This window comes from Terrapene carolina, unplaced genomic scaffold (assembly GCF_002925995.2).
Source record: "Terrapene carolina triunguis isolate 2854851 unplaced genomic scaffold, T_m_triunguis-2.0 Scaffold35022, whole genome shotgun sequence".
NCBI classification, from domain to species: domain Eukaryota; kingdom Metazoa; phylum Chordata; order Testudines; family Emydidae; genus Terrapene; species Terrapene triunguis.
The window spans coordinates 10206581-10221216 of NW_020699373.1; the positions used below are offsets into that span (position 1 = coordinate 10206581).

At 41.8% G+C, this 14636-nt stretch overlaps 1 protein-coding gene across 1 annotated transcript in view; it reads right to left on the reverse strand.

Moving 5' to 3' along the window:
- SUSD1 (sushi domain containing 1) overlaps positions 1–14636 on the reverse strand; it is a 235551-nt gene that overhangs the window by 169271 nt on the left and 51644 nt on the right. The window contains exons 11-15 of the mRNA XM_026646365.1: positions 14086–14272; positions 11959–12053; positions 9908–10097; positions 2648–2742; positions 39–225 (exon numbers count right to left, since the gene is read on the reverse strand). Of these exons, the coding sequence (XP_026502150.1) occupies positions 39–225; positions 2648–2742; positions 9908–10097; positions 11959–12053; positions 14086–14272 (754 nt within the window). The remainder of the gene's footprint in view (positions 1–38; positions 226–2647; positions 2743–9907; positions 10098–11958; positions 12054–14085; positions 14273–14636) is intronic.

Below are 14636 nucleotides of genomic sequence, written 5' to 3' on the forward strand. Positions count from 1 at the left end.
GTGGTCATCTTGTTAAAAAGAAAAAAAGCAGGACGTACCAATAATTGGAGTTGTCATGGAAACTAGCACAGAAAGATCCAAAGCTGCCATGGAAATATTCACAGTGTAATTGGTGCCTGGGCGCAAATCAAGACACACCTCTGGAGTCTGTCCGTAAGCGGTGAGGTTAAAGGCCATTTCATGAAAGAACTCCTTCTGATACCAGCGTTGACCCTGTATGTGAAACTAATGAAACAATCACAGTGCTGAAAATGGAAGGCTTTGACACTTCACGTGGGTTCAATTTGTGGGATACTCTAACTAAACCATTTATCATAAATCTTATGGAAAAGTAATTTACCATATCCTTGTTGAAAATCTACATGTGCATACAAACGGACTGTATTAAATTTGTTGAGCGTTACTATAATCAAAACATTTCCAGGTTTTATGAAGGAAGACACAGCATGCTTGTGGATAAACTTTAACAGCACTACCCTAAAGCTAGTTCTTGCACTTCGTTTCTCCCCCCACCCCCCCTTTTTTTTTTTTTGGTAAACACACCCCAGCCCCAAAACTGCTAGTTTGCCAGCTAACAGGAACCAGCAGCCTACTCATGTATCTTCATTGCGGAAACAGTACATTTACAAAAGTGAACCCACTTGCATGCTGTGCAGTTATCACTTGATCCGGAGAGGTGTTCATTACTATCAAATCCTACTGAAGTCAACATAAGAACAGCCTTACTGGGTCAGACCAATGGTCCATCTAGCCCACTATCCTGTCGTCTGGCAGTGGCCAATGCCAGGTGCTTCGGAGTGAATGAACAGAACAGGCAATTGTCGAGTGATCCATCCCATTGTCCCCTCCCAGCTTTTGACAATCAGAGGCTAGGGACACTCAAATCACGTGGCTGCACCCCTGACCGCCTTGGCTAATAGCCATTGACTGACCTATCCTTGAGGAACCAATCGAATTTTCTTTTGAACTCTGTGCCTTCACAACATCCCCTGGAAACAAGTTCCACAGGTTGACTGTGAATTCTGTGAAGAAGTACTTCCTTTTGTTTGTTTTAAACCTGTTGCCTGTTAATTTCATTTGGTGATGCATGGTTCTTGTGTTGTGAGAAGGAGTAAATAACACTTCCTTATTCACTTTCTCCACACCAGTCAAGATTTTATAGACCTCTATCATATCCTAAGCAGAAAAGTCCCAGTCTTTTTAATCTCTCCTCATACGGAAGCTGTTCCATACCCTTAATCATGTTTGTTGCCCTTCTCTGTACCTTTTCCAATTCTAATATATCCTTTTTTAGATGGAGCGATCAGAACTGCATGTAGTATTCAAGGTGTGGGCATACCATGGATTTATACAGAAGCATTATGATATTTTGTTTTATTATCTAACCCTTTCCTAATGGTTCCTAAAATGGTTAGCTTTTTTGACTGCCAGTGCACACTGAATGGATTTTTTCAGAGAACTATCTACAATGATTCCAGAGTGGTAATAGCCAATTTGAACACACTTTTTTTGGATGTGTAGTTGGGATTATGTTTTCCAATTGGCATTACTTTGTATTTATCAACATTGAATTTCATCTGCGATTTTGTTGCCCAGTCACCCAGTTTTGCGAGATCCCTTTGTAATTCTTCGCAGTTTGCTTTGGACTGAACTATCTTGAGTAATTTTGTATTGTCGGCAAATTTTGCCACTTCACTCTTTTTCCAGATCATTTATGAATATGTTGAACAGCACTGGTCCGAGTACAGACCCCTGGGGGACACCGCTATCTACCTCTCTCTCTTCTGAAAATTGGCCATTTATTCCTACTCTTTGTTTCCTGCCTTTTAACCAGATACTGATCCACGAGAGGACCTTCCCTCTTATCTCATGCCTGCCTAGTTTGCGTAAGAGCCTTTGGTGAGGGACCTTGTCAAAGGCTTTCTGAAAGTCCAAGTATGCTATATCCACATGAAATGAGAATGCCCAGTCCCTCTCAGGACCAAGTTACAGACAGCTGGGCTTGTATGTACACTTGTAGTCATGCATATTTTCCACTGCTCTGGTGCCAAATAGTCATAATGTTAGTAACTCAAAACAAACAATTTCACACCTATCTAGTCTCAGTTATTTGAGTAAGAAAAAAATAGACTGCACTCTCTGTTTAAATCTTACAGGCTGTCCCTCAGCTAGGGGGATGCAATAAACGCTGGATAATCTCTAACTGTGGAAACTTTAGATAAGAGCAGCCAGTCTTGGGCCCACCACAGACAGCCTCAGTGGAGGGTTCACAGCGGGGTGAGGGGATCACTGAGAGTACACGGCAAGGCACATTGGCCTGTTTGAGTTTGTGTAAAGAACGAGAAATTGCTGAAGGCTGGAGAGGAACAGAGCAGCAGAAAGGAAGAAACAAACAACAAGCACGAAACAGAGGTGAGCAAGAAACAACAAAAAGCATGGTTGTGGGTATTCTTTTTCAAACAATGATCCACTGGCCCTTTTAGTTTTCTTATGATGCCGCATGCTAGGTTCCCCTGTTACTGTGGCTCAATGCCATGCAAGAAGAGTGGAGACCCGAAAAGCAACAATGTATGAAGACTCTGGTTTGCCAATATTTGCTTGATTTTAATTTTTTTTAAATAAAACATTCAAAATATGTATCACTTACCGAATAGATTTCCTTCCTACCAGCTCTCCTTACTCTTCGCCTCCATTTCAAGCAGGTGTCATTAAGTATCAGCAGATTACTGAAGGCTTCCTTTACTGCAGAGAGAGTGAGAAAGGGGGAAGCCTCAGAACTAAAAACATTTAAAAGACCTTCCTGTAACATTATTGATCATGATTGGCTTAAAATGACAAAGTCTGAGTCTGTTTTTACTTTAGAGGATCCAGGGTTGTTAGGAGGGAGTGGAACCTCATTCCTTTCTGAGTGCCCAAATATTGTAAATCGGGTATAATATTTTTAAATGAACTTATGGTTTTAAAAAAACCCAAATGTAGTATTAAAAGGAATTTTAAAGCCTCTCCACAAATTAAGGTAAACTTCAGTTGCCTAAGGTCTAGGAGAGGGCATAGTTTTAGAAGGGTGACTTGTCTCTCTCCTTTTACAATCAAAATAATAGTGGTAAGCGACAGCTTTGGGGAAATAGCATATATCACAAGCCAAATATTTCTGTTTCAAAACCTGCTCCCTGCTACATATGGGCCAAAAAGACACAGACAATAGAAGCAGTTCTCATCAAACCAGTAGGAGGGAAGGATGGGTACCTGGCTTCTTGTCAAATTACACCAGGGGTTTTGTGGCATTTCCAAAAGGAATCGCTATTGACAGTGATAAATTCAATGTGTGTTACTGCAGAGCTGAAAGTGCCAATTGGCTGTTGCTGTGGTACAAGTGCATTGATTGTTGGAGATACCTTCCCAGAGGAGCAATTCGGTAGATACTGGGTATTTTGCTTTCAGCTCATCTCAACTCTTTGCACCACTAATGCAGATGACAAACATTATGAGCCAGATTTTCAAGACTGATCATCACCCACAAGTGGGGTCATATTTTCAAAAGTGCTCAGTAACCAGCTATATCCAGTATTCCCACATCTTGAAAACCTGGTCACTTGTGTAAGTGCTTAAGTGAGAGCTGATGGGTGATAAGCAATTTTGAAAATCTGGCTGTACCCCCATTTTTCATAAAATGTGGGGTTGGGGGCAGGGATTCCTCGAACTACTTATATTCCAAAAAAGCCTCTTCCTTTCAGTGAATAAACAAAATATTAAACATCAAATGTTTCAGGCTTTGATGATCCAAAAACAACATGCACAACAGTTTTGTTTAGGAACTAAGACCTACCACTGAAAGAATAGTACTATTCATATAGGTTACATTACTCAAAACAATAGCTCAAAAACACTTAGCTCATGGAGTATCAGCTTATCTGTAAGGTATTTTAAATATTCATTAATTCACAGTCACACTCAAAAAAACTTAGATTTCTGAGGGTACCATTTGGACAAACAAGGGCTAAGAAATTCCGATACAGTATCCTTAGCCATTGCAGCACATACACTATGAAAAAAAAAGATGCACTGTTGCAATTCTTAAGCATACAGACGTGAGTTAAGGGAACAACGTCAGTTACAGTAGAACCTCAGAGTTAGGAACATCTCGGAAATAGAGGTGGTTCATAACTCTGAACAAAACATTATGGTTGTTCTTTCAAAAGTTTACAACTGAACAATAACTTAATACAGCTTTGAAACTTTACTATGCAGAAGAAAATAGCTGCTTTTAACCATTTTAATATAAATGAAACAAGCACAGAAACAGTTTCCTTACCTTGTCGATTTTTTTTTAAACTTTCCCTTCATTTTTTTAGTAGTTTACGCTTAACACAGTACTGTACTATATTTGCTTTTTTTTTCTTCTGCTGCTGCCTGATTGCAAACTTGCAGTTGCAAATGAGGTGTGTGGTTGACTGGTCAGTTCGTAACTCTGGTGTTCATAACTCTGAGGTCCTTCTGTATCTCCCTTTTGATTACTTAAGCCAGGCAGCTTAAAAATATGGCAACAATGTGTGGGTATACACAAATTTCTTGATGTTCAAGTACCACACAAGGTATTTCTGCCATTCCTGCTACACCCTCAGAAGCTTCTGTTACATCTTTCACCACACTGGTTAGCTGCGTGGGACAAAGAACAATCTAATTCCACAGTGTCCCCAACTGCTGATAGAGAGAAGCCACTGCATAACCACCTATCCCAGACCTGAGAAAACGTGCAGGAGGGAAAATACATGAGGCTCCTCCCCCCACCACGCTGCTAAAGATGGTTGAGTGCAACCTCCCTAGAAACAGAGCAGCAGACAAGCTAAATGTTTAATGAGGTCAAAGCATCACAAATTGGGTATCTGCCTTTAGAACACCACTTCCCCTCCTCCCCAGGACTGATGAACAGCCGCCAGAGAACAGCTCATCCCTCATTAAATATAAGGATATTATCAGCAATGATCATCTCACTACAGCATTGTATATGGTTGAGCAGCAAAGAGCACTTCCATAAGCAGGCAGCCACACAATCAGTGCAGGACATGGAAACCAACGAGCTCTCAGCCACAGATTGAAATTATGCCAATTGGTCTCCCGGTACCAGTCCTGCCTAAATCAGAGCCCAAACCTGAAGAGAAGCAGGTTTGCTGCGGCTTTCAGAAAGGCACTGGCACTTATCACAGCTGTAAGTACACTCCTGAGTCCACCAAGGGCAGGTGAGAGCACAAGAGAATGTGCTCCCAGGAAACTTTTCTGAGTTCACTATTACTGGTGGGATGCTAGATCTGAGCATTTCAAGGGGAAGGGATCCTATTCTGACTAATTATTCTAAAAAATTAATTCTTCTAGTTCTCTTGGAAATGCTAATGGATTTAACCCAACCAGAAGACATGTAGGCTTTCTAGGTGGATTGAGGTCATCTTACAAAAGTCATAGGAGTTACTTGCAGGCCACATACCTCAACACCATGGTGCTAAAAAGCTAAAATCCAGTAGGAATTAGTCATTGTTCATTTTGTCAGTTCTCTCCTTTTCCACACCAACCTCCCTACTAGAAACCATCACCCTAAAAGCTCCAGGGGGAAGGTCAGGTTATACTGTACCTCTCAGACCCAAACAGATAATCGGGAGAGAAAGGACAAAGGACTAAGTAGACATGGATTCTCTATTCCCAGCTTTGCCACTGACTCGAGTCATTTATTTGCTCAGTGTCTCAGTTTCCCCCTCTGAAATTGGAACGAATGCTGCTCACCTCGCAGGCATTGTACTAGTTGGTTAATGTCTGTAAAGCACTTTGAGATTCTCAGATGGAAGGCACAATACAAGTATTATCTAACTGATCCTGAATATTATGAGATGGTTCTGCTGCTCACCTAAAAGTTACAGCAAGTCAGCTTTCTGCCTGCCCCCACTGTATCCCAAGGGATTTGAGATGCTTGGCTTCTCCTTTTAGTCTGTATGGTATTAGGATATGGCCGTACTCAGTTTCACACGTAGCCTTTGAAACTTTCAGGTTTGTGGGCATGGTAATAGCTTATGATTAGTCTTTCTGCTGGGGGATGCATCCCCATAGCTGAGTTCATACACCCACAACACCACATTTATACTGGGGCAGCCTTGACTTTTGGGGACTCATTTTTGTAGTTGTTCAACAGGAATTTCATCTTGGCATTTGAGGCCTAACTCTTCCCAGATGTCCAGTTGTATATGGACGCTTCTGGAGGCCTAGATTTCAGTACACATTTCATCAGTGTCTGAAACACTCAAGACATGGCTTGAACTCTGGATTGCACAGAGACTCATTCAATGTATTATTTTTCTGGAATATTTTTCCCATCCCAGTGTCCATTTAATTATTTTTCCCCTTGAGATTGGAGGGGGGGAAATACCCGGGAGAATAAAAGGATGGTCTTTTAGAGGGCTAGACTAACATCCATACTATCAACCATGGAACAGCTCCCGCTACAGCATGACAAAGGTTACATGGTCAAAAAGCCAATTAAGGGTATGTGCACCCAGCACTCAGGAATGAACATCACCCTCTGCCTTTCACTCACTAGCCAGTATCATGGCTGCCCTTTACAAGGTAACGGGGTAATAAACTCTGTCAAGGACCTTCTTGGCCACATGGATTCCTTTGCATCCCACAGAGTTAGATAACTGTCTGCTGGGCCAACTCCCCGCTTGCTTGTTGCCCTTGTAAGACCTCAGCCCCTGCCTAATGGTTTCCGTTTGCACCTCAGTTTTTCAAAAACACGTCAGCGCATTCTGGGATCCCCTGGCATAGGGTGTCAGGTAACACATCCTGTCCAATTACTACTTTCAAAGTTTACCACCCACGGTGCCCCTCAAGTGAAGCGTCTCTTGCCTCTCCATGTGGACACAACTCGAGTCACTCAATACCAGCACCTGGCTTTACTATGCACTTCAGGATCAAATATTTCCATATTGGCCAGCTAAGTCTTCTACTCTTACCAGATGCCTGGATAGCAAGCTTGAGGCCTTGTGAAGATGGCAGCTAGCTAACTTTCAGATCCATGTTAAGCTTGAAAGGAAATCCTTGCTCCAATGCCCAATGCCAAAAGCAAGCTTGTGTCCCCTCCTTATTGAGTTTTGTTTTAAAGGCTCTTGTGTCTGCCTTCATCTCTCTTGTTCTTCCCCAACAATGTGGTTCACAGGTATTTCAATGTCATCTGCACCCTTATATCTTGCTATATGGTTCCAGCACCATAACATTGTGCATACAAATATGCAGTTGGAAAAACCCATGGTTTTCAACTCCGACTACCATGGAACAAAACATGGCTCAGCTGATCTAGGCATGAAGGCATGAAAGATGATCAACTCATGTTCCTTTCTCACAGGCTTCACAGTCATTACAGTGCATTTCGATGTAAACATTGTGAAGACTGAAATCTGATCAGACACTGCAGCTGGACTGATCTGGTGAAAGGCAACTGGTCTGAATTCAGGCATTTATTCCTGCCATCAGGCTCATCTGGACTGAATTCTTCCTTTGTCATGTTTGGAGGGAAGCTAAGCAGCCAATCACAGTGGATAGGGCCAAGAAGAATTGTGAAGAAGAGCTGAAGGTTCCATCGGTGAGGATAAAGTTCAGGGCCATCACACATGGGTTTATTGGCTTGTTGCATCCCAAAGGCTTGCACCTCTTGGACTTACTGACTGGGCTGGGATCTAATGGGTGGGAATACCAGTTAAGCACAAAGCTAGTGGTATCTGTGGTGCTTGGTCCTGACTGCAAGTACTTCCCTCCCATGCCACTAAAAAGGTTTATAATCAGTTGGAGAAGCAAGGCTGGGATCTTGTGGGTGTGACCCCGTCTCATAGACTTGGCACCAATCCACCGTCCACACGCTGATAGGGGTCAGCCTATGGGAATGCCCATTCCCTCAGGGTGAGATAGGGCTACAGCTTTGCATAGCAGCCTGTTGGGAGTGAAAGCCTGATCAGGAGATCCTATAAATGACTGGTAAAATTCATTATTGTAAGGACAGAAATTCAGAGGAGGCCATTAACTTCATTAAAGTATCTCCCCAAAAACAAGACTGGGGGTGGGGGCCTGATAACAGTCTTCCAATATGTTAAGGGCTGTTATAAAAAGAACTGTGATCAATTGTTCTCCATGTCCACTGAATGTAGGGCAAGAAGTAATGGGCTTATTCTTCAGCAAGGGAGACTTAGTTAGATATTAGGAAAAACTTTTAAACTATAAGGGTAGTTAAGCACTGGATAGGTTACTGAGGGTGGCTGTGGAATCCCCGTCACCGGAGGTTTTTAGGAACACGTTGGACAGACACCTGTTAGGGACGGTCTAGGTTTACTTGGTCCTGCCTCAGTGCAGTGGGCTGGATTTGATCACCTTTCATGGTCTCTTCCAGCCCTACATTTCTAGATTCCATGATTCCCCCACTTCCCTTTCAAGACAGATGCCTTGTACTCCTTTCCTTTGGGGATTATCTTATTTCATTAATGAAATTAAGGCCTTTTTCACCAGTTTAAACACTAACACTCAAGTCTGTCCTCACTGACATCTGTCTCCAGCAGCAAGACAAAACATGATGTTCAAACAGGTATTTTTAAAAGGCTTCAGCTCTCTCCAGAGCAGCTTCAAAAGACTGCTGATGGGGAGAGAAAGATGTGAAATGCAGCTAAAAATAACAAAAAACATTCAACATTTTACCCTGACTTCTTTTTTTGCACTCTGATCGGTATAGTCATATGATGGAGGCTGACATGGCAAACAAGTTCCAAGCTCTGAGCTACAAGGTCATGGCCAGAAAGCTTTGGTACATCTACACAGGGATAAAAGACCCGTGGCATGGCCCAGGTCAGCTGACTCAGGCTCACACGCTTGGGCAGTGGGTCTAAAAATTGCTGTGTGGACATTCGGGCTTGAGATGGAACCCAAGCTTTGGGACCCTCCACCCTCACAACCCTGAGTCTGCTGACCCGGGCCAGCCCTGGGGGTTTTATTGCTGTGTAGACATGGCCTTTGTAACACAGTTGACAGGTTAAAATGTTTCCACCTTATTTTCTCTTTTCTAAAGATCAAATGGGGTCACAAGGTATGTTTCTTTATGGGCTTGTCTATGTTGTGCATTAGTCCACAACAGAGAGGTATAAATTCTCGTGTGCACTAGCATGTCCTGCACTAACTGGCCTGTGTGTTTGCGCACACTAAAATGTTCCTGAGCGTGCGCTGATCTAGTCCATAGGGAACTCTTAGTGCTCACCAGCAGGGTCCACATGGGCTAGTTAGTGTGCAGAACACTAGTGTGTGCTATAATTTATTCTCCTCTGGTGTAGACTACTGTATCATGTAGACAAGCCCCACATCTGCAGAAAGTCTTGGAAGCTTACAAATACTAAAGCCTTCTGGGTTTCCATGAATATTTCTCCAAGAGTTAGGTGTGTTAATGTAACAGGCTAAATTTTCCTGTTTCAGTCTCTTGGTGAAAAGGAATGATACTGTGATTAAAACACAAAGCAAGGAGTTAGGAGATCTGTTCATTGTTTGCTAAGTGTTTTGATGCCCCTGGTTACAGGGTGTTTTATAAGCGCCACGTATGATCAATAGTAATTATTTACATCAGAAACACAAGGTTGTAAAGAGTGTGATTGTTGTTAATGGATTTAATCTCATTTAATTTTAAATTTCCTGGACCATTCACATTTCATTTTAATTTTTAGTCTTCGTCCAACATTTGCATCTCACATTTGGACCTCAAGAGGTTAAGAGGTACAAAGTATGTGAAAGCAAGAGAAAATGTTTTCTGATCCACCTTCCGGGCTCCAAAAAATGAAATGAGACTCGCACACTGACTTACTTCTATGAGTTATAAAGGTTCCAAAGCATCATTACCTACCCTCTGTCTTAATTGCTATAGTAATTAGGGCTGAGGTCCCCTTAGAGGATGCTGTAGTAATGTTCACCGTGTAGTTAGCATCAGAGTTCAGCTCTAAACACACCTCTGGAGTCTCTTCACCTGTTGTGAAGTTAAATATCATTTCACGAGAGAATTCCTTCTGGTGCCATCTTCGTCCCAATATACGAAACTGTTGTGGGATTTAAAAAAAAAAAAAAAAAAAGAGATGATTAAATTAGCAGTGGCGCTCTACAATTCAGAATGCTGGTTCATTTAAGTCACAGCAGCCTACTTATCTCTGCTTTAATGGGACTGAAGAGCTTTGCTGAGCAGAGATGGTTGGCTCAATCAGAGCCTTAATTTGTTCCCGCCTACTAAAACGATTATTAAAATAATTAGCACTTGTCCTAGGCACTACCGCAATACAAATCAGAATAAGTCACTCTCCCCCAATGCGAATGCTACTAGATCTGCTGTTAATTTTCCTGTACTTTTGCATATTTTTCTCCACGGTCCACAGAAGCATCCACAGTTCGTGAACAACAGTGAACTCCAAGCTTCCATCTCATCTGACCTGGCTGGTGCAGTGAAATGAATGGCCAGGGTTGGTTTGAGATTAGGGCATGGATGAGTGTGATCTGATGGAGACTTAATATAGACAAGACTGTTACACTTAACTATGCCTTTGTCACCTTCAGACTAAACTACTAAGAAGTGCTCTAAATGAAGCTGTTTGGAAGCTGAATTTAGTGCAAAATGGAACTACTCAATTAAGTGCAGGAAGCACATTATCCCAGTGGTCTTTAGTTTGTACTCACTGCCTATTACCTGTTCAGTACAGGTTTAAGGAATTGGTTTTGACCTGTAAAACCCTAGTAATTTCAGGCAAGACTACTTTGTACACTGCCTCTTCCCCACCTCAGTTGTGAGCAACAAATGCACTCAAGCTAATGGTTCTTGTGGTGTATAAGAGAGGAGGATAGTGGCAGGTCATTTTCCAGGAATGGTCCCCAACTTTGGAACTTATTTCCACCCTGGTCTGTTAGAGATGGGAATTTTTAACCACCTGAACATGCTATAAAAGTCAACTTTTTCACTGGGATATCTCCATTGCCTGAATGTGGGAATTATCATCATCAAATTATTAGTTTAAATTATCCAGGTTGGGCAATTCATTTCTATGCCTTTATATTTCACATTTTATTCTCATTTTTGCATATTTAAATATTACAGAAGTACCTAGAGCCAAAGACAGGCCCTTTCAAAAAGTCACATAAATAAAATGCATCACACTAAAACAGGTTCTTTAGATTAATCTACTGAACTGGATGTGAGGTTTCAGTATATTCCTTCATTGCTAAAAACAAATGTTCCCAACATCCATGTGTGGCAGGAAATATGATCTGGTGCTTAGAGCCGGGGACTGGGAGTTAGAAGACATGGGCTCCGTTCCTGGCTCTGCCACAAATTTGTTATGTGACCTTGGACAAATCACTTTGCCTCTCAGTGACTTCAATGGGACTTAAGCATGCGTCTAAGTGCTCTGCTGAATATGTACAATTTCCTGAATCAGAGCCTTAATTTCTTCCCACTTACTAAAATGATAAAAAATTATTGCCATATGTTTGTACAGCTCCTAGCACAATGGGGCCCTGGTCCATGACTGGGTCCTCTAGGCACTTCTGCAACACAAAATATATAACAAACGACTCTCTCCCAATGCTATAGTATCTAACGGTACTATATTTGCTGTTAATTTCCCTGTAGCTTTTCATATTTGAACAGAGGTGGGCTTAAGCATTAGGGCCTCAGTCAAAGTTTGGTGAACCCTTTACCCAACCTGATGACGGGGATGTATTTTTTCCCCTCAATCATTTACCCAGCCTCACTGAAAGTGCTATATGGTTCTTACTGGAAAGAAAGAGAAAACAATTTACCCTTCATTCAACACTGTAGCAAACCCAGCTAAACAAATCTTCAAAGCGGTTCAGCTGCCCAGATTAGTTCCAAAATTCCCCCTCACACACACACAAAAATTGTGTCTCACTTACTGTGTATGTTTCCTTTGTCCCAGCTCTTGCAACTTTTCTCTGCCACTTCACACAGGTTTCATTAAATATGGACACATTGCTGAGCAATTCCTCTTCTGCACGCAGAAAAATAAACACCAAAGGGAAATTTTTGCTGTTATCTTTACAATAAGCTATAAGTACCATTCACCTCACTCTCTCTAATATGCTCTGTGATGTGCCTCTTACAAGGGATAAAATAGGGCATGCAAAAATAGAAGGGATGTTTTAATTCCACTCTGTAGACTCCTGAAGTTATGAATATGAGATCAAAGTGAAGGAGCAAGTACAGCTCTAGAGATTATTTTGCCGAGTACCAATCTGACACACAATGCCATGAATAATGAAAACAAAAACAAACAGTTAGGTTTTGGTTTTTAGTGTATGATAGTTTCACTTCCACTGGCTGGAAAGTCCTGAAAGAGGACATTAAAGTCTATTCATTTCACAAGAAGAAGATGACACTACAGTACTTCTATCTAGGCATTTACCATTTCGATGAGCATGGTGTATCTTGTTTTAGGATTCTCCATACAGACTTGATCCTTCTTATATTGGAGGCCAATCCAGTCTGAACTGGCTTTGGGAAGCAGTCTAGCTCTGCCTTGAGCATTCCTGCTAGTGCAGTATGTATGCAATTTGCATACTGTGCTCTGTATTCAGGGTAATGCACTTCACTAACGTGTGGGTGTACATGTAACAACACTGTCCTCTAGAAGCTGGAAAGCAAGAACAAACGTGTCTGATCTATAACTACTGACACCCACCAGAGAGATGCTCCCTGATTTCAAGCTGCAGAGTGACTATTCTTGATCTCACAAGACTGATTGGTTTATAGATCTCTAAATTGGTGTATGAAGCAGCTCTACAATATGAGGACTGCATCGGTTAACACAAATTATATGGCAATAAAAAAGGAAGACTGGATTAGGAAATGGTGCATTCCCAGGAACATTTGCAAAAAGGAAAAAGAGGCTTATGAAACCTTAAAGAAAATAACCTTTTTGAAATCGCTTTAGGAAGGTGTATAGGGTGATGTCTAGACTTGAAACAGTGCTTGTGGTTGGGTTAATTCATTCATTCTTGTTTGTTTGTTTTTTAAAGCATCCATTTCATCCTTCTTCCCACAAGGCTATAGACGTAGTGATGCGTTGTTATTAACAGTCACGCTTCTACTGCACTGTAAATTCACAGGATATTTTGCATATCATGTAAAAAGATGTTTTATACCCCAAAGAAAACGCAAATCAAAAAGAACAAATCTTCCAGTACTTTGTCAAGCAAATCTCTCACGGCAGTCAATGGGCATTTTGCCTGAATACAGACCGTACCGTATTTATCCCTAATTTAGACAAGACAATCAGATATCCTCTTAATGCCCCTGCACATCTCCAGTAACTCTGATGGTTTTGAGAAGGAGCAATAAGAGAGGAACTTACCCCCTTAATGTGACAATTTAAGACTGATTGCCTCATAGATTTGCCCCTCTACTTATCTTCTTCGAACCTCAAATGTCTCTCATTGGAATAGTCAGAAGTCAAACCAAGTAAGCCTGTTCTTATGCACAGTCACTGCACTAGAAACTTAACCTACTACTCTTATTATTATAATTTATTTGTATGATTATGGCACCGAGGAGCCCCAGGACCAGGACTCCATTGTGATAGGTGCTGTCCAAACACAGAACAAAAGACAGTCTCTGCCCCCAAAGAGTTTACAACTGAAGTATAAGGCTAGGTCTACACTACAGCGGGGTTCCGACCTAAGATACGCAACTTCAGCTACGTGAATACCGTAGCTGAAGTTGCGTATTTTAGGTAGGCTTACCTGGCGGTGAGGACGGGGGAAAGTCGACTGCTGCCGCGCTGCCGCCGACTCCGCTGCCGCCTCTTGCCGAGGTGGATTTTCGGAGTCGACGGCAGAGCGATCAGGGATCGATTTTACCGCGTCCTCACGAGACGCGGTAAGTCGATCCCCGATAGACCGATTGCTACCCGCTGGATCGGCGGGTAGTGAAGACATAGCCTAAGACAATAAACACCAGACGGACACCGACAGACGGAAGAGTACAAGGAAACATGAGATAATGTCCAGGAGAACGGCACTTACTCATTGCTGGGAGCATTATGGGGATTTGTAAAAGAACCTTGGTAGATGCCTCAGTGATAGTCACAGTGTAGTTTACACCCAGGTGTAGAGGCAAACACACCTCTGGGTTCTCCTCCTCAGTGGTGAAGTTCATCATCATTTCATGGGAGGATTTCACCCAGTATCCCTGTTGTGCCTGTATGTGAAACTATCACAGAAATAAACCAAACAAACTTTTAATAAGTTCTTCAGAAAAACTCAGGAGCCTCACACAGCTGTTTAAAAATCAGGTCAAATGACTAACTTTTTTCACAGCAATTTTTTTTTTTTTTTTTTAGGATTATTAAAACTTCCACTAAAATCTTTAATCCCAAACCTTACTTTTCTCTTCAGCTATTAATAAAAAGTACAGTACATGTCTCACTCACTAGGTAGGTTTCCTTCACCCCAATTCTTCCAGAATGTCTCTTCCATTTCAAACAGGTATCATTAAATACTGAAACATTGCTGAATCCTTCCTCTTCTACAGAACAGAAGAAAAGAAAAAAAGTCATAGCCTCTCAAAAAACATT